Source organism: Ipomoea nil, unplaced genomic scaffold (assembly GCF_001879475.1).
Source record: "Ipomoea nil cultivar Tokyo-kokei standard unplaced genomic scaffold, Asagao_1.1 scaffold2826, whole genome shotgun sequence".
In the NCBI taxonomy this organism is placed as follows: Eukaryota; Viridiplantae; Streptophyta; class Magnoliopsida; order Solanales; family Convolvulaceae; genus Ipomoea; species Ipomoea nil.
This window is the reverse complement of record NW_017619254.1, coordinates 4,696,218-4,721,459: the sequence shown is the minus strand read 5'-3', so window position 1 is coordinate 4,721,459 and position 25,242 is coordinate 4,696,218. Positions and strand designations below refer to the sequence as shown.

Genomic DNA, 25,242 nt, shown 5'->3' with positions numbered 1-25,242 from the left:
AATATTTCCTTTCAAATTTTCATTACCTTTTTTTTTTTTCCAACCAGCTTATTTGCTCAAATAAAAAATGCCAACATGCCACTCCCATAGTAAGTTTAACTTAATACTTCGTCCTATTTTTATGTGTTTGACTTTTTATGAGTTAATTTTATTTTGGAAAAAGGATCAAATAGGCCCTCAAACTTTAGCTTAAAAGTTAATTAGGTCCCTAAACTTTTTAAATGTGCAATTACACTCAATAATTCATTTAGATGCAATGAAGCCCAAAAACAAATTAATGACCTGCTATCACAGGTCATTAGGCTTCAGGCCACCTTCTGGCGAATTTTCCGGCAAAAAAAAAAAAAGTGACCGGCGAAATTTTCGGCAAAAGAAGTGACGTGCGAAATTTTCAGCAAATCTGGGTCGGTTGCTGGTCACCATTTTTTTGCCGGAAAATTCGCTGGAAGGTGGCCTGAACCCTAATGACCTGTAATAGCAGGTCATTAACTTGTTTTTTGACTTCATTGCACCTAAATGAATTGTTGATGGGTGTAATTGCACCTTTAAAAAGTTTAGGGATCTAATTGACTTTTAAACTAAAGTTCGAGGACCTATTTGACCCTTTTCCCTTTTATTTTTTATCTTAGATTTACACGTGTTAGTCTACTTTTAATTTTTTTTTTTTTAAATATTATGGTTTTGTCTTAGTATTATTATTATTATGACATAACCATTTTTGTCATCCGTCAACAAAATCGTTTAAATAACGTTAAATACAATGATATTTTTGCCTATTCAATTGTAAGTGTTAAATCATCTCCCTTTTTGTGGCCCTAGCTTTATATATGTCATTCTACTTTTAGACTTTTTTCTTCAAAACATTCTCATTAATCCTAGCATTATTGTGGAAGACCAAGAAACTTCCAACTCTTCATTGTTGTGTGCAATCTACAAACATAAACACAAATTATTATCATAAGTCAGTGAGACTATTTTCCCATATCTTTGGTCCACAGTCACTACCTCTGGCTCACCACTCGAATATTTCAACCTAGGCTTTTGCACGAAATTTTCACCATGATGACTAATTAATTTCACACTTTCATTCATCCTGACAACAGAGGTGCAATGCACATTTCAACATAAAAATATTGGCACACTTTAACACTTTATAGCGACAGCAACTGTCATAAATAAGACTAGAGGACCACACTTTATCAAAGCATATTCAAACAAAAATGCAGTATACCATGACCCTACTACATCAGAATCAATACAAAATAAAAGCAACAACAACAGCAGCAAAGCCACACCACATCATATTCACAGCATATTCGCATAAGAAAACAATATAACATATTACAATCCTCACAGTATTCGCATATAGATTGTTCTACATATACAGTTAGTTTTACATACCTTACTTGTCCTTCGCATATTTGCCTAGGAAGTCCATACACTTTTCCTTCGTCGTCCACTGTTATATTAGAAATTTATTGCTTGAATTTGGTAGTTGCGATGTATGGGCTGCCGTCTGGGGGTCGTCGGGCTTAGGGATTTAGTGTTTGAGTTGTATAATGGGGGATTGGATGGTTTCATATTTCAATTGGTTGCGACTTTGGTTTTGGATTTTTAGCGAATTCGATATAGGGTTTGCTTTGAGATTTCAATTTGGGTTTATTTCAGACAGCTGATGAATTGGATGCTACCTCTACAAATTGAACCGCGTCAATAGCAAATTACCTCTACATCAGCAAGTGATTACATATAACTTGAATGCAACCTGTAAAAGAAATTAGGCGGAAAAAATGTATGATTTATACATCGAATCAGCACTTATGAAAGATTAGGACGCGGCACGAAGAATCACTATTGTTTCATGGTGCGAAATGACACTTGATCAATGAAAACATATTCAAAGTAACTTTTTAATTTTCAGTTTATTGACACTAATAAATTAAGTCAAAAATTGTTTACCAAACATTTATATTGTGAAACAACTAAAATTGATAAAATAAATCACACTTTGGCTCATAAATCATTTTACAAACACTCCTATAAATATGTCTTCTCAATCATTTTACAAACACTCCTATAAATATGTCTTCTCATTTGAAAATCTATTCATTTTGTATTCTTAACCCAACTAAAAATAGAATATAAATAAATATAAATATTAAATAAATAATATGGTGATCATAACAATAGTAAAGCAAATGTTTATGGGCCTAGATGGTATTATCTGAAACTACAGGGGCATCTCTATTAATTTTTAATACCAATTTTAACACTGAAATATCTAACTGCAAATCCAACTAGGGTTCAGGGTTTTTCTTCCTCACTCTGTCAGTCACTTCTCTTTTACCCTTTTCTGCTCCACTTCCACTCGCAGAGCTCTCAAAGAGTCAAAGACCGTCTGGATGTGGGCACTTCGTCGCGCTTCTGTTTCCATCAGGTAATCTGCGGTTCCCTATCTCTCCATTTGTGTATATATAAACAGATGTTTGCTCATGCATAATGGGGTTGGCTGTTTGATAGTGAAGGAAATCGATGCTTTGAACAATAGTGTCGAGAGAAACGTAATGAAAACCATTTTCTTGTATTTGGTCTAGCAGAGAAAACTTGTTCTAATGAGTTAATTACCTTTTTGCTGCTTGAAAAAGGGTCACTGGTTTTTGCAGTAGGAAAATTGTGTGCTGTGGTAGTGATAACAAATAGAGACATAGAAAACTAGCATGATTTTGAAATGGCTTTATCAGATTGACTCTTTTGGAAGGACATATAGGGGGTGTTTAGTAAATAGTTGTTAGTTGATTGAGTTAGTGGGTTTGACTAGTTAATAACATTAGCTGATTGCAGAAAAGTGTTTGGTAAATTAGCTGTTAGCCGATAGCTGATTACATGCAAAATTTCTCAAAATGCTAATCGAAAAAGCTTATCAAAGCAGCTTTTTGAATTTTAGCATTTTGGAGCAATAAGCGGTTACAAAAAACTAATTAATCAAACATTCATATTGATTGTTTAATTAAGTCAAACAGCTAATAGTGGTCAAATAAGCCAAAATTGGCTAATAAGCTAACTATGTTACCAAACAGGGCCATAGGCTATTTGAACTTACTTCAAGATTATGGACAATAGACTGATGAAATTGGTTACTCTGTCAGGAAGCAAGGATTGAACACAAGTACTGCTCAGTTATGCTTTGCTACATCAGAGTTATCAAATCGTTGCTTTGAAGACTATGACAGTGGAGTTCATAGGGCTGCTACAGTGGTATCTGACACATCTCTATCTGTGAGTAGATTTTATAAGATGGCTTGTAGCCCATCAACACCATTCAAGGGAAGCCACGGTTTCTCTTCATGTGCTGGCACAAAAAGCGGTGGAGAGGATGATGATGAGTTGGATGGGTTTTCTGAGCTTGAATCTCCTATGACCTCTGGTTCAATTGAAGAGGGAAATCTAAACAATGGTGACGAGTTAGTCTCTGAGCCAGAACTGTTTGATGACGATGCAGAAGGACCACAGAGAGAACTAGGTTCAGACACTGAGAGTCCTACGAGTCAGATGAAAGCAAATGCTTCTTCAGAAATTCTAGAGGTTGTTCTAGCTGCGTCACCACTATCAGTTACTAGTGTCTTGGATAAATGGGTTGAAGAAGGAAAAGAGGTGACCCAATCAGACATAACAACAGCTATGCGGGGACTTCGTAAGAGGCGTTTGTATGTGAAGGCCTTGAAGGTAATCTTTACTCTCGTATTGCTTAGGCGTGACTGCCTGCCTATGGAGGTTTATTACGGGTTAAAGGATTCTAGTTTTGTCACTTAAGCTTCAATTTTTACAAAGCATAACCACTACTTCCGTCTACAAATAACTATCACTTTTACTATTGAATTGGTTAGTTTGACTAAACCTTTACTTACGTTTTATGCACATTACTTTGTCTTAAAAAATAATTAGACATTAAGACATCAAGTTTTACTAGTCTAAAAAAATTACAACCCCAATAATTTTTTAAAAGATATATTTTAAAATGTTAAGAGAAATTAGACCTTAGGGAAGTGAAACAGGACAGCTTTTTGTGGCCAAAGGGAGTACATACTTGAGTTGTTGGTTCCTTTTTTTGATGATTCATGTGGTAAATAGCAAATTCTTTGGACCTTCAATGAATATTTCTTTTGACAGCTGTCTGAGTGGTTGGAGTCCTTGAAGCATATTGATTTCACAGAAAGGGATTATGCTTCACATACTGATTTAATTGCCAAAGTTGGTGGTCTACAAAAGGCAGAAGCTTATGTACAGAAAATTCCAAAATCCTTTAGAAGTGAAGTTGTTTATGGAACCCTATTGGCTAATTGTGCTGCTGTATTCAATATGAATAAAGCAGAAGAGGTATTTAAGAAAATGAAGGACCTCAAGTTCCCAATTTCATGCTTTTGTTTCAACCAGCTGCTCCTTGTATATAAGAGGACTGACAAAAAGAAGATTGGTGATGTTCTTTTACAAATGGAGAAAGAAGGCGTGAAACCAGATCTCTTTACTTATAAAATGTTGATTGATGCTAAGGGCCAGTATAATGATATAACTGGAATGGAACAATTTGTTGAGTTAATGAAGTCTGAGGGAATAGAGCCTGATTTAAGTACAAACAGCCGCTTGGCCAAGTTCTATATCCGTGGTGGTCTCAATGAAAAAGCTGAGGCTGTATTGAAGGAGATGGAAGCAGACAGCGTGTCAGAAAAGTATTGGGTCTATACAATTTTGCTTCCACTGTATGCTGCCCTTGGAAAGGCCGATGAAGTCAACAGAATCTGGCAACTTTGTGGATCTAATCCACGGGAAGAACAGTATATGGCTGCCATTGAAGCCTGGGGAAAGTTGAAAAAAGTTGATAAGGCGGAAGCAATCTTCGAAACGATGCTAAACAAATACCCAAAGATGTCCTCAAAGAGATATTCCACTTTGTTAAATGTTTATGCAAATAATAAGATGTTAGCCAAAGGGAAAGACCTTGTGAAGCGGATGACAGAAAACGGTTGCCACATTGGGGTATCCACTTGGAACAAACTAGTAAAGCTATATATTGAAGCTGGAGAAGTGGAAAAGGCTGATACTGTCTTGGCCATGGCAACAGAGCATAACGGTGTAAGGCCAATGTTAAGATCATACATTGCGATCCTTGAGCAATATGCTCAAAAAGGCGACATACATAATTCTGAGCATATGTTCCGCCAAATGAGACAGGCAGGATTCGCGTCCCTTCCCTGGCTGTACCAAACACTTGTTCGGGCCTATTTTAATGCAAAGCTTCCTGCTTATGGAATGAATGAGCGAATGAAGGCCGATAAAGTATTCCTAAAGAAAGAATTGGCTGCCATGTTGCCTAAGGTTGATCCATTCAGAAAAACAACAGTATCAGAGATATTTGAGTAATTGAAGTGATGATATTTTACAATACGAGTAGTAATTAGTTACTTGGGAATAGTTGAGATTGAGCCAAACTGGGTTATGCACTCTGCATCAATTGTATTATTATTTTTATATTTTTATACATTTAGGGGGCGTTTGGTTCACGTAATGTTAGATTACCTTAAGGAATGTTAAATTGTTGGGAATGTTAGGGGTTGTTTACCAAAGTGGAGAAATGGAAAATTTTCCAAAAAAATAGAAAATTGGAGAGGTAGAAAAATGGAAAATGGAAAAGTTGTTTACTAAATTTATTCCTCCAAATCCTTATTCCATCTCCATTCTCCACTCTTATTAAGGAATTTGGAGAATTGAAAATCCAACTTCTCCAAATGGAGAAATGGAAACACACGGGTGAACAGTACAAGCCAAGTGTGGCGTCCCAGGTTTAAATCTTGCTGATCCCTTCTTCTTTAGATTTTGATTTTTGACACTGGCGCACACTTCTTCTTTCGATTTTGACACTGGCGTACAAGCAAAGTGTGGCATTCAGATTTTTGACACCTCTTCAGATTTATTATTATTATTATTATTATTATTATTATTATTAAATTCTTATTACTAATTATTATTATTATTGTTATTATTATTATTATTATTATTAATTATTAAATTCGTATTATTATTATTATTATTAAATTATTAAATTATTATTATTATTATATTACTACTATTGTTATTGCTGTTATTATTATTATTAAATTATAATTATTATTATTGTTATTATTATTATTAAATTCGTATTATTATTATTAAATTATTAAATTCTTATTATTATTATATTACTACTATTATTATTGTTGTTGTTATTATTATTATTAAATTATAATTATTATTATTGTTATTATTATTATTAAATTCGTATTATTATTACTATTGTTATAATAATAATTATTAAATTATTATTATTATTGTTGTTGTTGTTGTTGTTATTGTTGTTATTATTATTATTTTTATTAATTATTAATATTATTATTATTGTTATATAGGTTGATAATAAAATCAGAAAATTAGAGAAATGAAACTGGAAGAATGGAGAAATGGAAAACTGGAGGAATGGAGAAGGAAAATTGGAAAAATGGAGAAATGGAAAACTGAAAATGGAAAAATAGAGAAATGAAGTAAACGACCCCTAAATTCTTGTGTTTGGTTTAAAATTACGATATGTAAATAAGAAAACGGTAATAAGATAAATTAATTAAAACGTCCAAAGCCCAACATTAGTAATAAGACAAGAAAATGTGAGATTACCAATCGTTATACAATGCACCAAGGCGCACATAGCACTAAGATGTCGTTTTGTTAAGTTGTTAAAAAAAAATTCCCTTGTCGTTTTGTTAAGTTGTTAAATAAAAATTCCATGTTTCGAATCACATAAATTCATAACCAAATGCACATAAACTTATAACAGAATACACATAATCTAACATAATACACATAAACTCATAACAGAATGCACATAATCTAACATAATACATAATACACATAAACTCATAACACAATACATATATACTTTTAACTGAATACACATAATGAGTTTGGTTAACATAATACACATAAACTCTTAACTGAATACACATAAACTCATAACACAATACACATAAAATTTTAATTGAATACACACAATGAGGTTTGGTCTGTTCGGATGGACGGAGTGACGTCAACATGAAACGCGCCCGTTTTGTGCCTGGCCGCACATTGCTATGTGCGCCGTGGTGCACAATATAAATTGTCGTGAGATTACCTAAGAAATTGGAAGGTATCTCACATTCTCTTCCAATAGCTAAAAACTTTGATTATCTTATATAACCTGAACCAAACGCCCCCTTAAAAAAATATGAATTATGCAACTAGATTACAATGTCTTAATATAGGGACTTAACATTATGCCATGCGAGGCCATATTATACAAAGATATAGTGTTTTGTTCAATTTAATTTTTATACTTCAATTTTGTATAATTGATTCTTATACTTATGATGATTGTTAACGGTGTTAGTATTATGTTATCAGACGTTTGAACAATTAAGTTATTGCATTACAAAAGTAAATTAAAGCACAAGAACTCAATTGGACATTTAGCAAATTATTTGGTTATATTTCCCGGTGAAGTATATAAACTGCAAACCCAATCAGGGTTTTAAAGACTTTTTTCACTCACTCACTTCTCCTTTACTCACTAACAGAGCTCTCAAAGACAGTTTGGATGTGGGCACTTCGCCATGCTTCTGCTTCCATCAGGTAATCTCTCACTCTCTTCCCCTCTCTCCCTATGCGTGTGTGAATGTATTTATATGTTTATCCCTGCAAGTGAGTTCTCGAATTTTGTTAAGAAAAACTATTTGAACAAAATTTATGAGGTCGGCTGTCTGACTGCGAAGAAATGAATGCATTGAGTTATAGTGTCGAGAGGCGCAATACGAAAACTAGCTTCTGATGAGTTATTGGCTATTTTCCCATGCTAGAAAAGGGGTCAGTGTTTTACAGAGGGAAATGATTGTTTGGTGATGTTAGGAAAGTGAAGAAACACGTTTCTTTTATCACTAGTTCTGAGCTATAACCTAGGGTTACTAAATTTTATTTTTAATCCAAATTATTTCTTGGTAAGTCAATAAATTTTAGTAAAAAAAAAATGAAAGATGGATAGAAATCTACCTTGTCTTGCAATTCTCTGCCCTGTTTGGTAAATGGCTGTTAGCCGATACCTATTAGCTGATTGGGTTAATTAGAAGGTATAACTTGTTGATAGCATTAGCTGATTATAGAAATGTATTTGGTAAATTAGCTGTTAGCTAATAGCTGTTTGATATAATTTTTTTTTTTTTTAAATAGCTAATTGAAAAAGTTGTTTTGAGTAGCTTTTTGAATTTTAGCATTTTGGAGTACAAAAAGCTAATAAAGCAAACACTTATATTGATTTTTAAACCAAGTCAAACGACTAATAGTGGTCAAATAAGCCAAAATTGGCCTATAGACTAACTATTTTACCAAAGAGGGCCAAACCTCAACTTGAAATTCCTTTCATGTTCCAAGATGTTGTTGAGGCGTATGGTTGAGCTCCTGAGAGATTTGTGGTTAGAACTTAGAGCTGATCTTTTCATAATCTAAGACAAACTTCGTACTTCCTTTGATGAGAAAGTAAGGAGCAGGGATCTGTGTGCTAGCCCATTAGAAAAACGAATCAGTCTGTTATCTGTACTCTTCATGGTTGAACTGTCCAATTGCCTTATTGCCATTGGAACAGAAACCAGTAACCGTTGGAGTATGCTATTTGAACCTCTATCACCAAGTAGAATGCTAGCCAAAGTTAAAAGGATTATGGACAATGAACTGGTTACATTGGTTACTTTTCCAGGAAGCAAGGATTGAACACAGGCAGTATTAGAATTTGCTTTGCTACATCAGAGCTATCAAATCGTTGCTTTGAAGAATTTGACACTGGAATTAATACGATTACTCCAGTGGTATCTGATAGATGTCTACCTGTAAATAGATTTTATAGAATGGGTCATAGTGCCCCAATCTCATTCAAGGGAAGCTACGGTTTCTCTTCACAAGCAGTTGGCACAAGAAGCAGTGGAGAGGAAGATGACAAGTTGGATGGAATTCCTGAGCTTGAATCTCCTACCGCTTCTGATCCAATTCAAGATGGGAATGCAAACAATGATGATGGTTTAGTATCTGAACCAGAACACATTGATGAGGATTCCGATGATGAAGGTGCAGAAGGATCTCAGAGTGAACTGGGTGACACCATGACTCGTATCAGCCAGAAAAAGGCACCATATTCAGAAATAGTCAAGGCTATTTTGGCTGCATTTCCACTATCTGTTAGTAGTGTCATGGATAAATGGGTTGAAGAAGGAAAAGAGTTGACCCGAGCAGACATAAAAATGGCCATGCTTGGACTCCGTAAGATGCGTATGTATGTGGCAGCCTTGAAGGTAATCTTTAGTTCTTTACCTTCTTATTGCTTTGGTGTGGCTGCATTTGAATCTTCATTTATCACCTGTGCTTCAGTTTTTTCAAAAATATAACTATATGCTTAACTTCTTTGATTCATTTTTTAAAAAATAATTCAACTGATTAAAAACAAATTCTTTGGCCCTTAACTGAGTATTTCTTTTGACAGCTGTCTGAGTGGTTGAAGTCATCGAAGCATATTGATTTCACAGATAGGGATTATGCTTCTCAAGTTGATTTAATTGCTAAAGTCTCTGGTCTACGAAATGCAGAAGCTCTTGTACAGAAACTTCCAAAATCTTTTAGAAGTGAAATTGTTTATCGAACTCTGTTGGCAAATTGTGTTTCTGTATTTGATGTGAATAAATCAGAAGAGGTGTTTAAGCTAATGAAGGACCTCAAGCTCCCAATTTCATGCTTTACTTGCAACCAGCTGCTCCTTCTATATAAGAGGACAGACAAAAAGAAGATTGCTGATGTTCTTTTACTAATGGAAAAAGAAAATGTGAAACCAAATCGATCTACGTACAAAATTTTAATGGATGCCAAGGGAGAATCTAATGACATTACTGGAATGGAACAAGTATTTGAGACAATGAAGGCTGAAGGAATAGAGCCTGATATCCGTACAAAAGGCTCCTTAGCCAGACACTACATCTCCGGTGGCCTCCAAGAAAAAGCTGAGACTGTACTGAAGGAGATGGAAACAGACGATGTGGCTGGAAATTCTTTGGCTTACACAATTTTGCTTCCGTTGTATGCTGCCATTGGGAAGGCTGATGAAGTCAGAAGAATCTGGCAACTTTGTGAATCTAATCCACGGTTAAGTCATTACGAAGCTGCCATTGAAGCCTGGGGAAAGTTGAAAATGGTTGATGAGGCAGAAGCAGTCTTTGACATGATGGTAAATAAATACCAAAATCTCTCCTCAAAGAGATATTCTGCTTTGTTAAATGTTTATGCAAATAATAAGATGTTGGACAAAGGTATGGAGCTTGTGAAGCAGATGACAGAAAATGGCTGCCACATGGGGCCACCAACCTGGGACTCAATTATAAAGCTTTATATTCAAGCTGGAGAAGTGGAAAAAGCTGAATCCGTATTGAATAAGGCTGCAAAGCATGCACGTGTAAAGCCAATGTTTAGATCATACATTGTTATCATGGATCAATATGCTAAAAGAGGTGACATACATAATTCGGAGAAGGTATTCCACAGGATGAGACAGGCAGGATTCACATCCCAGTTTCGGTTGTACCAAGCTCTTATTCGGGCTTATATGAATGCAAAGGCTCCTGCTTATGGAATGAAGGAGCGAATGAAGGCTGATAAAGTATTCCCAAATAAAGAATTGGCTGCCATGTTGTCTCAGGTTGATCCATTCAGAAAGACTGCAGTATCAGAGATATTGGAGTAAATTGAAGTAATGATACATTGGTCCATAATCACTAGCATGGCAATGGTTTCAGGTACTTTATTTTCTCTTTATTAATTACTTTGGATTGAGCAAAACTGTGTGTGTGTGTTTTTTTTTTAATAACCAAGTTTTGATGTGCCATGCTTACATTAGTATAAATCTAGTTTATACTGCAGAGACAGAATTTAATTTAATATAAGTATACTATGGTGCTGTTCCAGTTTCGAGTATGCATGCCTACCTTATGCAGAGCAAATGGAAGTAATTCAAATAAGAGAAGATTCCTGGTCAGAGCCTGTCAACCTGCTCAACTTATGCCCTGTTTTGTAACATAGTTAGCTTATCAATCAATTTTAACTTATTTAACTACTATTAGCTATTTGACTTCGTTAAACATTCAATATAAATATTTGATTAATTAGTTTTTTGTAAGTTGTAACAGCTTATTGCTCTAAAATGCTACAATTCAAAAAAATGCTCAAATCAGCTTTTTTGATAAGCTTTTTGAGAAAATCAGTTTGCATGTAATCAGCTATCAGTTAATAGTTAATTTACCAAACATTTTTCTACAATGAGCTGGTGTTATTGATTAGTCAAACCCATTAACCTAATCAACTAACAGCTAACAAGTAACAACTATTTACCAAACACCCCTTTAATAAATAATTGAAGTATTTCTTACCATTTTTGTCTGCTCAACTTGATAAAGTATTTGATTCCAATTACAATTTCTAATCTGATGTTTAAATTGAACGAACCCTAAATTTATTTAGTTATTTTCAAGCTGAACTTAAACTCAAAGAATAGCGGAGCCAAACCAAGTTCAATTGTTTTAATTTAATCATATTTTTCTATTTTTAATATATATTTCGTATTTGTATAACATTACTTATGTATCATATTATATTCATATATTTTTAAAAATAGCCTTGAAATATAATATCAAACTTATCTTTTCTTCAGCATCTACGAAACACTATCCCAATTCTATCTAAGCATCACTCATCAACTGGTTGGATTCATGGATTGTGCATTCTCAAGAAGATATTTATGAAAGTATTGACTTTAATAAGAGTAGTAATATTAAATTAAGGGAAAATGGCATTTTTTCCCCCTAAGTTATATATTTATAGCACTTTTTTTCCCTGAATTATTTAAGTGGCTCTTTTTCCCCCCTGAAATGTTAAATGAACATATTTACCCTTAAAATAAATATTTCATTTATTTTTATTCTTCAATAAATTATTACTATAAGTTGGTTCAAACCAAACAGATACTATAGCAACCAAATCAAAATATTCCAACTACAATTTATAATCAAAACGCGATATTTAGAGTTTATTAAAATCGCGAACCGGAATGGCCGGTTCATGTTCCGAACTGAAAAAATAAAATACATTTATTGTTGAATTTAGACTATTTTAAAATAAAAAATAAAATTTTAAAATAAAGACGGTTCAAAATCGCGAACTGGATCCGGATCTGCCGGTTCACGGTTCATGATCCAGTTTTTTTTATTCTTAAATTTAATAAATTGAAATCCAAATATTAGGTTCTAGATTTGAATCATAACTGAAAACTTTTAATTCGATTGCTATAGTGTCTGGTTCAGTTTGAACCGAACCGTGGTAATCGCTACATATACGCAATAATTTGTTGGAAAAGTAAAATAAATAAAATGTTTACTTTAAGGGTAGAAATGTCAATTTAATATATTTAGGGAAAAAACTACCACTTTTAAAATAATTGAGGGGGCTAATGTGCTTACATAAATAATTGAGGGAGAAAAGTGCTATAAGTATATAACTTAGGGGGTAAAAGTGTCATTTTCCCTTAAATTAAACATCTTTACTTTATGGCCTTATGGGTGCATTAATAGGTTTTTTAAGACTTTGCGCATTTCTAAACTAACTTTAACGTTACAAACTTAAATATGATATAGAAGTCTATAAAACTAAATGAGAGTAAATGAGGCGTTACAAAATTAAAGAAAAATATTTCATGAATTAAATTGAATGCATTACTAATTCAAGTAATTTGTTGCACAAAATCATACTCACGTCACATTATATAAGAATTGTAAACATAAAATTTGAATGTTAGGCTATCATAAACTATCCTTATTCTTATTTTAAAAAAAAAAAAATTATCTTTATTCTTGAAATACTCTCACTTTAAAAAAAAAAAAAAATTCAATTTCACATCACAATAATAATTTAATATTTTTAATAAATAAATAATACGGAGTACTAAAATAAAAAAAAGTACAAAATGCTCCCAAATGGCAACAAAAGCTGCCATTTGGCAGCAAAAAATTGCAGTTTCAACCCACGGTGGAAAACAAATAAAAGGGAAATTAATTTTTGTTTATTCCACCTCACTCGGTTGAAAACAACCTTATATACTCAAATTTAGAGTATTATATTGAATTCATTCCTCCAATACTATCTCATTCTAAAAAAAGCCTACTTTTACATAAATAAATTTGTAATTCCTATTAAGTGATTTGTGGTCCATTGGTACCCGATTACTCCCTTAAGTAGAAAGTGATAAGTTCAATTACCTTAATTGAGGTAAGTAGTGACCTTAGTTGAGGTAGGTAGTGTGTACATATATATAGCCCTTCATTCTGATTAAAAATTTTTGTAATTTCTTTACATCTTTGTAATATTCTTTCACTTTTAAAAGGGATCCACTTTTACATCACATGCATCAAAATAAAATAAATAAATAAACAAAAACAAAATTTTAAATTTTTTAAAAAAGTACAAAAGGCTGCCGCAACATTTTGTCATATTTGCAAACTTGTTGCAGTAGCAAGTTTGCAAACTAGGTAATCATTTAAAAGAAAAAAAATTACTCCGGTACTTTCTAAGGCTAAACTCAACTCAACAAGCTAAGTTTATCACTTGCAAGATGAGGTGGCAACAAAAAAATTATTTATTTTATTTTATTCTTATTGCCATAGCAAGCTTTTAACCCACTATTTTTACTGCCAGTTGCCATTTGACAGCAAAATTTGTTTAAAAAAAAAATTAGTGGTATTATATGTATTTATTTATTGAAAAATATATGATTTTATAATTGTGATGAGAAGGTGAGACCATTTTTTAAAGTGATAAAGTATTGCCGGAATGTAGACAAAATAGTGAAGTAATTTTAAATTTGATGATGTAGATATGAGACCTACTTTTGAAAGTGAGATACGGGACAAGGATAGCCTAATGTGCTATATCACTTTACAAGAGCCCAAATTTCAGGATTAAATTCAGCCATAGATTACAATAAAAATATTTTTTTTTTTTTAAAAAGATTACAATGTAAATGGGTACAAAATATATAATCCTATAATTGTGTGCTTCCTCATTTTTTTTTAATTAATAGAAAGGGGATACCCTACATATACACACTACTTGCCTCAATCAAGATTCAAACTCATCACCTCCCACCTAAGAGAGTAAGTTGATACCAGTGGACTACAAGCCACTTGGTTGTATGCTTCCTCGTTAATGAACTGAATTTTAGATGGATTGATAAAATTTTGACATAGATTTTCAACTACTAAATTAATTAACTAATTCAGTAATCCGCTCAAACAATTTACTGAATTAAGTTAATCAAATTTCTCAACTCCAAATCCCGATCTCATTCTCCAATAAATACTTTATTGTTTTTAAGTGGGTGGATGGGAGTTATTATTATTTTTAAAAAATCATATTTTACTTACTCGCTCAATCATTAAGGGGACATAACTTTTAATTTTATATATCTTACAATTAATATCATCATTTTTTTTTTAAATCATCACATTTTAGTTGTATACTGAGGCAATCACCTTTTTTTTTTTTTTGGGGGGGGGGGGGGGGTGGGGTAAGAAGAGGATAAATAGTTATTGATAGAAAACCTTAATAAATGTAGTATGAGTTCAAAAGATGCTCACCAAACAACTAATTAAGGTGACATATAATTAATAAAATGTATAAAAATAATAAATTAATTTTCGTTATAGAGTTCAGAACTATAATATGTGAGCATGTGACAATTCAAATTATATTGAAATAATATAAAATATATAAAATTAGTATTCACATCTTGATTTTATATTACTGAATTGTGGATTTTTTTCTAGGTATTTAATTATTACGTGAATTGTTTTTTTTTCTTTTAAACTTATAGTGTAATTAATCAATTTAGATTTCGCCAATAACCTTACGGTCTAGTAACACAATTAATCTAGTCTAAATTAGGAAACCCAATATATCAAAAAAAAAAAAAAAAAAAAAAACCTCCTATATATTATATGGAACGCCTCACCCTACTTATTAAATCACCAAAATCGATAGGATCGTCTTCAATTGGCATTGCATGCTGCATGGAGCTAAAGATGACGAGACTCGTCCCCGTCGTCCTTGTCCTCTTTGCTGCCCTGTTTTCCGGCCAAGCCGCCGGAGATCTCATCTCCACGGTTTGCAAGAACACCGATTACCCTGGTTTCTGCGAGTCCACCCTCCGTAAGTTCACGGGATCCCCCTACGCCGACAAAAAACGCCTAGCTCAGATGATGTTGATGTCGGGCGCCCTCGACGAAGCCACATCCACCTTGAACGTCATCATCAAACTCCTCGAAGATCCCAATATTGGTCAACTCAAAAAGGAGATTCTGGGCAGCTGCCGACTTGGCTTCGGCCTGGCCGTTAATTCGGACGCCAACGCCGTAAAAGACTTCGACAGTGGCTCGTACGCCGAGGCTGCGCGTGAAGTTGGTTCGGGAGCTGATGCTGGAAGTGCTTGCGACGCGCTGTTCAAGAACGCCGGATTAGACGGCTCGCCGGTGCCGGACGGCGGGTTAAGGCACCGCCAACTCGCTGTCGTCGCCCAACAACTTATCAAACAGCTGCCTTAATTTCTTCACTTTTTTTCTTGTAATGATAATATTTTGAATTCTGAGTTAATAATAATAATAATTTTAAGTTTTACTTTTGTCAATATTATTATCGTCATCACACAATCTGACAATCTTCTTAATGTAGTATACTTTTTCTATGTGATTTGCGGGTTATTATATAGGAGTATAATTTACACTATCAGGATGTGATTTTCCTTGTCATCCAAAATATTAATAATATTGTAAATAAATTTGATTAATTATTGGTTCAAATATTTAATATTTTTAAATTAAATATAAATTCAATTCACTATAAAATCTTTAAATTTTATCCACATTTAACTTAAATTGCAAATATTTTAATTATTTTTAATGAGTCGGATATTAATATCTAATCGATAAACCTTTGAGTGGTCGATTGACAAAGCCTGAGAGAAGCGCTCGAACACGGGACCATCGACTTGAACACCAACGCACTAACATGGCGTTTGGTTGAAGGGAATTTAAATTTCATTCCCACTTAAGTCCTACATAATTTCAAAGGCAACAAAATTCTCTTGTTTGGTTGAAAGGAATTGCAATTCCTCCATTTTCATGGAATTAAAATCCCAGGCCCTCCCTTGGGATTTTAGGAAGAAAAAAAGATAGTGATGAATCAAAATTATCCCTCCACTTTTTTAACTTAAAATTAATGCTTGACAACAACAATGTACATTTTAGACTTTATACTACTTATTCCCGTTCAATTCCCATGTATACCAAACATTAGAATTAAAATTCTCAGTAATTATATTCCTGTAAACCAAACAGTACTGGAATTTAAATTTTTACTTTATTCTCAATAATTCATCTCCCATGAAATTTCAATTCATTTCCCACGTAATTCCCCCTCTCCAACCAAACACCCTGTAAATGAGGGGAATTCCAGGCATATACAAAGGGACAAAAGGACTAGATTTGGAAGATATTTTACCTACATTTAACTTGGACTTTATGGGATTTTTTTCCTTAAGTGAGGTAGTTTATTTTTTCTAGATTTGGAATATATCTTGTATTTTTGGTGTAAATCCAAATTTGATTTGTTGGAGTTTTGGAATTGAGATTTAGGAGATTTGTTTCCTAATTTGTACCGAGCACTTGTGTAAATAAATACCCAAAAAAGGGTTCTTAAATTTCTTAAGATTAAAGCATTTTATCCTTTCGACAAAAAAAAAAAAAAAAAAAAAAAAACCATTTTATAAATTTATTGCGTTAAGTTATCCTTTTTACATATACTGTTCATGTTCATTTTGTGTATTGTGCATTTTAATATAAGAATGAAATAGTTTTAATATAAACAACAAAATTAATTCAATAATTAATCATTTCAAATAATATATATATTCTATGATCTCTGTTATTTATTTATTCTTTTTATAATCATTTTAATATTAAATATCAAAATTAGAGATTTATTTTAGTTATGTTGCGCATTGCGCATATAAAACTAATTCTAAAAATAATTTTAAATATTATTCAAATCTACTTGATATATAAGAGGTGTTAAAGTAGGCCAAAGTTTATAGGCAAATCCCAAATTGTCCCACAGTAGGACGGGTTATGGTCTAAAATTTATGGCCAACGAAAATGTGGGTATCGTGGGTTTAGCCCGCATGGGTTGGTAGGCTATGCGGGCCACCGACCCTTGGTCTAACCATATATAAGCAAATTATATTGTACATTGCGCATCAAAACGACGTTGTTTTGTTTAATGAAAAGAAACGGCATTCGTTTCTCGCTGTTTCACACCCTTCTACAAAAAGTAAGCAATTTATATCCTACACCACGGCGCGCGTTGCACTATGCGCCAGATGCAAAACGACGTCGTTTTAATTATTATTTTTTTTTGAAATTTCCCGCCCCAGTGAATGTTTTTAAAAAAACCCGCTGTTCAAGAATGTACATAATGTTATACTAGAATACACATAATGTTATACATGAATGTACATAATTATATAACAAATATACATACTCTTTTTAAAAGATAATACACATAATCTATAATACATAATAAACATAAACTTTTAACATAATACACATCAACCCTTAACATAATACACACAAATTTTCTGATTCGGATGTACATAATTGTATAAAAAGAATGTACATAATTGTATAAAAAATACACAAAACTGTATGAACCAATACACATAACGTTGTGAACAAATACACATAACGTTGTGAACAAATACACATAATCTCAGCAACTTCCTACCGCGCCTCCCAACACTACCCCAAAACGACGTCGTTTTGGGAGGCGCGCGGCGCACAGTGCTATGTGCGCCGTGGTGTAGGATATAACGATTGCAAAAAGTAACTCTGTTATTCAGTTTTATTTTGTACACACTGCAGTTTCAGTTTAACACAACTACAATTTCATTTAGATATAACTACAATTTCATTCGATATTTATATACTCAAATATGTGAAAATGTTATTTAATTTTATTTTATATACACTATAGTTTTATTAAAATACAATTACATGATCATTTTGATATAATTAGAGCTTCATTGTACAATATACATTCAAATATGTGAATGTTATTCAGTTTCATTTCACCACAACTACATATCATTTTGATATAAATGCAGTTTCATTTGATAATATAAAAATAATACGTGAGGCTGTGTCAGTTTAGATATACTGTAGTGATAATATAAAAATAATACGTGAGGCTGTGTCGGTTTAGATATACTGTAGTGTCAGTTGGTAATTACCATACAAAAATTGCGCGCTCCATTAAAATTAACGACGACGCCGTTTTGACCGCGGTGTACGATATAATGACCCCTATATATACATTAAATCCGCATAATATGGATTAAGATTTAAAAATTCTAACCCACGTAGAGTTATAGTATTTTTTTTTTATTACAAAAGAAGAGGGATACCCATACAATCTACGCCTACACTAAGGCTCAAAACCTAGACCTCCTACATAGGGGAGTAGAGCCGTTGAAACGGTCTCGCGGGGCGGAATGGGCCAAAACACACCAAAGCCCGTCCTCGTAGCGAGATTGGAATGTGGCCGGCCCGCCCCACCATGTCAAAGCCCGATGGCGGGGCGGGTTAGCTCGCCAATCAAAATTTTTCGCTGTGTTAATTTTAAAAAAAAATCACTATACAATATTCTTAAAAAATAAAAAAAAAGAATCACTGTACAGACGTACAGTACACTAACACAGTAACACTACCTGGTATTGTATTCCTATAAATCTATAATCCTATAAGTTATAACACACTAAATATAATAATATATATACAAAATATATATGTATTAGCAGGTCGCGGGCTAAACCCGTGACCCGCCTGGACTCGTGACCCAGGCGGGACAGGCTAAAAAGCCCGCCTCCTGGCGGATCAAAATTTGAAGAACCCGTCCCCTACTTATGGCGGTACAGGACGGGTCGACCCGGCGGGTAAAACCCATTTTGACGGCTCTATAGGGGAGTAATCTGATATCAGTGAACCACAAGCCACTTGGTAAAGTCATAGTATTTAAAAGGAATAAGGTTCAAATTGGCCACTGAACGTAACCTGAAAATGCAATTAGGTCACTGAACGAAAAAAAAGTGCAATTAGGCCACTGAACACTCTAAAAATGTGCAATTTCACCTAATAGCAGGTTACCCTCAATTTTAGCAGGTTATCTGCTTACGTGGCAGCTGAGTTGACATTTTTAATAAATTTTAAATCATTTTTAATAAATTTTTATTTAAAAAATAAAAACGACTTTATTTTATTATTTATTTATTTATTTTTTCAATTTTTTATAAAATTTATTATTAAAATTAATTATTAAAAATGCTAACTCAGCTGCCACGTAAGCAGGTAACCTGCTAAAATTGATGATAACCTGCTATCCGGTGAAATTGCATACGTTTAGAGAGTTCAGTGGCCTAATTGCACGTTTTTGAAGTGTTCAGTGGCCTAATTACACTTTTTATTCGTTCAGTAACCTAATTGCATTTTCATGTTACGTTCAGTGGCCAATTTGAACCTCATTCCTATTTAAAATAAAACGGATTTGACGGGTCAACCCATAAAGGCTCGCAAAAATTTTGATCCACCTTCGCGGTGGAACAGTAATAATGAATTTACTAAATTGCAATGGATTTTGCACGCTTGACTTGGCGTCAAGAATAGAGTAAATACCAAAGTCGTCCCTGGAGAAACTACAGACTGCTCGACACCGGAGCAAGAGTTGAGAAGACCGTTCCGGTGCGCCGATGAAGATTGCTCGCCACTCCACTCCACCGCCTCTCCTCGACTCGCCTGCATCTTGTCTTCGCCTTCAGGTATCTCTCTCGCTTCTCGCTTTACATGCGTGTTCCGTTTTTGTCTCTATAATAATTCTAATTGTATGTATATATGTACTTTCTTTTTTTTTTTTTTTTTTTGAAATTTGTTCTGAAATTGTGTTATGCGACTGTATTGGATGGTTATACGATATCCTGCTTGGCGCTGTGTGAACTGAGCCGGTTGCCTGACTGTTGATTTGAGCTTCGATTGAGATTTTCTTGATTCTCACTTCTAAAATGAAATTAATTGTGGAATTAGGGGAAAATGAAAGTGGAAGATATTGGGTTGATGAAGTAATTTGAGGGAATTCTGTGTTCTATGTATACTTTGGTTACCTTATATTTTGTGCATTTGTATTAGGAAGAAGAAACCTGGTTAGTCTGAGTTAGATTAGAAGGGATAGACCACCTGTTGGAGGTCGTGTAGTGGGTTTCTTTACCAATATTCAGAACTACTATAGTTGTGTTTGTTTACTTGTTCTAAAAATGCTTTCGTTTATCTTCAACACATTGTTTGCATAATTGCATGTTATGAAGAACTTCCCCGTTTCCAGCATTTTTACTCAAAATGCATTCTGTCTAATTCACACATTTACATGTGATTTCTTTTCATCAGTTTCATTATTGGAATTACTAATTCCCATTTCACGTATCTGTTTCTGTAATTAGTTTGTTTTCTAATAACTGCCTCAAGTCCCAGGCTATGGAGCTTTGGTAAAGTACTTCCAAAAGAAGAATATAGATATCTTTTTCATCTTGTAAATTTGAAATATTGCTTTGACTAATTTGCACTATTAATTCCCTCATCCACTAGGTGCTGTGTGTTATAAAAATTGGCTTGCATCACGTGAAATTAAACTGTACATTTCTGATAGGAATTCACTTGAATGTTAGAATTTAGTTTCTGTAATATACGATTTACTTTGACTTTTGCTAAAAAATTGTGATATTGAGCTTTTCCTACTCTATTTTGTCCAGCAACCAGTGGCAGATTGGTCCCAACTTCCATATGATCTTAAAGCTTTAATTGCAAATCATTTGGACACAGTTGAGGATTTTCTTGCATTTTCCGCTGTATGCAAATCTTGGCGGTTGGTTTATTTAGAAAAGGAATGGATTCCAAGGAGAAGAATTCCGTGGCTCATGCTTGGTGAGAGCCACTATAACAATACACCAATGAGGCAGTGTTTCAGTATGACAAGGTCTAAGGTTTACAACCTCCAAAAGCTTCACGCTTCTGAATGCCGGTATTGGGGATCTTCTCATGGTTGGGTGGTAACTCTCAGTAAAGAGGAAATGTACCTTTTGAATCCAATTAATCAAAATCACATCAAACTGCCATCACAATCTGCCCTTCATGCCAGTGGTTCATTTTTTGATATTATACACAGAGCTTATGTCTTCAAGGTTGTGAAAAGCCTTGTGGTTGTTGCAATATACGGACCTAAATACAGCCTGGCGTTTGTTAGAGTTGGAGATAGTGAATGGTCAACCGTGCAATCTTCAAGCCTTGCCCAGTTTCGCAATGTTGTGTGCTTTGAGGATCGAATTTTGGCATTGTCAATGGTTGGAAACATTTATCTTCTTGATATTAATGGGCCTGGTCTTCCATCAATGCAGAGCATTGCTTCTCGCCCGTCTGAAGAGAACTGGCAGCAACTATATTTGGTGGAATCATCAGGGAGTCTTTTGATGGCAGTTTATTATGAAAGTGAACAGAGAAACACCCCCCTAGTGAAGTTTAAAGTGTTCAGATTTGATTTCAGTCATAGAAAGTGGGTAAGTCTGGAGGATCTGGGTGACTTTGCCCTCGTTGTGGATGATCACCATTGTACTTCAGTTCCCGGACATGACTCTCTCCAACCCAATTGCATCTACTATGCAAAGGACAACTTGGATAGCTTCTTGGCATGCCAACGTAAGTACATAGGAAATTATATGTTTGTTTATAATCTGAAAGACAAGAATACTGATTTGCATAATGTGGGCAATAATTCCCAATATTCTTGCCCAACTTGGTTCATTCCGGATTTGTGGTAAGCATCAGTTGTTGAAATTCATGTTTTTGGAGTAAACAACCTCTCTGAAGAGCATTGTTGTCATTGTATACATTTTAAAGCTTGAATAAAGGCACATCTTTTTGTCTAACTATTCTGCTCTATGATCCACAGTGCCACCGTCATTTTTGCACCTTTGAGTAGGGATTTCAATCTTTAACCCAAAACTGATGGGTTGACTTGATAAGATTGAAAAATTTAAAGGTTAGGGCTTATTGAAAAATTTAAGGGTTAGCCGTTAGGGCAAGTCCTAAATTTGAGATTTTGTTTGATTAAATGGTGTTATAAATTTATATTTATAATGCAAATATGTTAGTTTGTTAAAATTGAATTTTTAAAATGTTATTTTAAAAATGTCAAATGAAGTAGCTGAGCTTACATGGTAGTCGAGGTTTTTAAGGTTAGGGTTAAAACTTTTAGCCTAATAAGTTTGAGTTTCGACAGCTCAACAGGATTACCTTGAAATTGTGCAATGCTTATTAGGTTGACAATGGTTCATATAGTTGTGTGGACCATGTATAGGGTACACTATTTTTATGCATAAAATATATTATTTTCTATGCATAAAGTACATTATTTTTATACGTAATGTTCATTAATTAAATATGTACAAAATAATACGAAAACAACTAGAATGTTCATTATTTATATACATAGGTTCATTATTTGTGTGCATAAGGTTTCATTATTTGAGTATTTACAAATTGATTGAAGGTTGATTATTTATGCATATATACTCTAGATTCATTTTTGTTGTACATGAGGTTCATTATTTGTAGAATATAGTTGGACTTTTTCAACACACCCTATCCCCTTTATTTAGAAATCTAATATTCAGTATCAAAGTACACTATTTGTATGCACAAAGTTCATTATTTGTATGATAAAACATATTATTTTGTGAATATGTTTTGATACATGGTCCACATAAAATTTACCGAAACTGTGGAAGTTGGCCTACATCTCCACTTTTCAATTGTTATACAATGGACCATGGTCCATTGTGCTATGTGGATCATGGTCGTCAAATGAAACTGTTATAGAATTAAAATGATACTTCAGTTTGCTATAATGAAATTAGTGTGCGTGGAAAATGAAACTAAAAATCAGAGCTCATTCAATAACGTATATAATCAAATGAAACTATAGTATAATTAAAATGATACTGTAGTGTTGTTATAATGAAACTAGTGTATGTGAAAAATGAAATTAAAATCCAAAGTCATACAATAATATATATTGTCAAATAACTTAGAGTGTAATTAAAAATTTAAAATAATACTCTAATATTATTATAATTAAACTAGTGTGTATGTGAAAAATGAAACTACAAAATGGAACTCATGTAATAATGTATATTGTCAAATGAAACTGTAGTAGAATTAAAATGATACTTTAGTATTACTATAATGAAACTAATGTATGGAAAAGATGAAACTAAAAAACATAACAATATTGTCAAATGAATTGAAGTGTAATTAAAATGATATTTATTTCATGGATCACACTTTTACCTACACCATGGTTAAACTTTGCCTCCACTTTTGAGTCACTTCTTTTCAAAAAGTCAGGAAGTAGATAAAGCTCTTGGGCCTGACTTTTTCACATAGCACTGTGCGCCGCGCGCCTCCCAAAACGACTTCGTTTTGGGAGGCGCGGTAGGAAGTTGCTGGGATTATGTGTATTTGTTCACAAAGTTATGTGTATTGGTTCATACAGTTATGTACATTTTTTATACAATTATGTACATTCTTTTTATACAATTATGTACATCCGAATCAGAAAATTTGTGCGTATTATGTTAAGAGTTGATGTGTATTATGTTAAAAGTTTATGTTTATTATGTATTATGTTAGATTATGTGTATTATCTTTTAAAAAGAGTATGTATATTTTGTTATATAATTATGTACATTCATGTATACAATTATGTGTATTCTAGTATAATATTATGTACATTCTTGAACAGCGGTTTTTTTTTTTTTTTTTTTTTTTAAAGAAAAAACTACTGCCATTCACTGGGGCGGGAAATTTCAAAAAAAAAAAAAAAAATTAAAACGACGTCGTTTTGCATCTGGGCGCATAGTGCAACGCGCGCCGTGGTGTAGGATATAAATTGCCCTTAACACATGCTTGGGCCTTTTGCCAGCTAATTGGAAAATTATTGGATGGACTAGGGTCCAAAATGTTATCGTTTTGACGTTAAAAAATAAATTCGTGGTGCATATACTTATGTGTTAAAATAATGAACATTTTAGGGTAAAATAATGCATTTTATGAGTTAGAATAATATACTGTGTTAGAATGAAATTTGTGGGGTAAGATTACTTTATGAGTTAGAATAATATACTTTATGTGTTAAAAAATAAAAAAAAAATAGTTTGTGGAGACGACAGAGGCAAGAAGAAGATGGCAGCGATGGCTGCCATCTTTTCTCTCTCTCTCTGAGTTAAAAAAAAATATACTCCATTAAATTTATATTATTCTTTATTTGGAAAAATGTCACGTCAGCATTTTACCTGTTATTACAGGTAATTAATTTGTTGTTGGGTCTAAATGTATGAAAATAACAAGTTGATAAGTTTAATTGTAACTTTTAAAAGTTTAGGGGCCTAATTAACTTCTCATATAAAGTTAAGGGGTGTATTTGACTATTTTCCCTTATTATTAATATCCTCCAAAATAACGTTAAGAAGAAGACAAGTAGGTGATGATGGGTCCGTGCATGGAGAAGAAATAGCCCAGCAGAATTGTGAATTAATGGTGGTTGCCATTTACACGCGAAAATAGAATGAAGTTATACACGGAATATGGTAAACAAAACATAGCTTCTTTCACTTGTACACCATTCTTGCACCTTAAAGATTTCGACTTTTGAGAGTGAAAGGGCATGGAGACTGCTCAGAGGGGATTTGGATTTTTTTTTTTTTTTTTAAATCTATTTCGAGCCTATGAATTAGGCTAAAATGGTACCCACCAATGGATTCCAACCCTCACACAAGAAATTTATTAGAAATAATAATAATAATTATTGAACTGCATTACTTTTCAATTTGAACTCTCATGTCCCATATTACGTCTACATTCATAACGTCTCATGGACAAACACTGAAGTGACATATGTTGTTTG

At 33.3% G+C, this 25,242-nt stretch overlaps 4 protein-coding genes across 7 annotated transcripts; all 4 read left to right on the top strand.

Moving 5' to 3' along the window:
• Window positions 1-2,289: 2,289 nt before the first annotated feature.
• Window positions 2,290-5,541, top strand: LOC109159331 (pentatricopeptide repeat-containing protein At1g80270, mitochondrial-like). The gene is made up of 3 exons (XM_019307461.1): window positions 2,290-2,437; window positions 3,147-3,723; window positions 4,168-5,541. Exons 1-3 carry the CDS (start codon window positions 2,403-2,405, stop codon window positions 5,413-5,415), a joined length of 1,860 nt encoding a protein of 619 aa, XP_019163006.1. The 5' UTR covers window positions 2,290-2,402; the 3' UTR covers window positions 5,416-5,541.
• Window positions 5,542-7,606: 2,065 nt separating this feature from the next.
• LOC109158673 (pentatricopeptide repeat-containing protein At1g80270, mitochondrial-like) lies at window positions 7,607-11,219 on the top strand. 4 transcript variants are annotated; one of them, XR_002050429.1, is made up of 4 exons: window positions 7,607-7,689; window positions 8,804-9,392; window positions 9,581-10,880; window positions 11,050-11,219. XR_002050429.1 is itself a non-coding variant. In XM_019306565.1 (3 exons), the coding sequence occupies exons 1-3, from the start codon at window positions 7,655-7,657 to the stop codon at window positions 10,826-10,828; spliced, it is 1,872 nt and encodes a 623-aa protein (XP_019162110.1). In that variant the 5' UTR covers window positions 7,607-7,654; the 3' UTR covers window positions 10,829-10,965. The 4 variants fall into 4 exon arrangements, 1 of the variants encoding a protein (XP_019162110.1); XR_002050431.1 differs by having other exon boundaries at window positions 10,993-11,219; XR_002050430.1 differs by lacking the exon at window positions 11,050-11,219 and adding an exon at window positions 11,029-11,043.
• A 3,993-nt stretch (window positions 11,220-15,212) lies between these two features.
• Window positions 15,213-15,731, top strand: LOC109158780. Its single transcript, XM_019306674.1, has one exon. The coding sequence runs from the start codon at window positions 15,213-15,215 to the stop codon at window positions 15,729-15,731; it is 519 nt and encodes a 172-aa protein (XP_019162219.1).
• A 4,154-nt stretch (window positions 15,732-19,885) lies between these two features.
• LOC109159126 (F-box protein SKIP23-like) lies at window positions 19,886-22,246 on the top strand. The gene is made up of 2 exons (XM_019307150.1): window positions 19,886-20,053; window positions 21,035-22,246. The coding sequence occupies exons 1-2, from the start codon at window positions 19,985-19,987 to the stop codon at window positions 22,094-22,096; spliced, it is 1,131 nt and encodes a 376-aa protein (XP_019162695.1). The 5' UTR covers window positions 19,886-19,984; the 3' UTR covers window positions 22,097-22,246.
• Window positions 22,247-25,242: the final 2,996 nt, after the last annotated feature.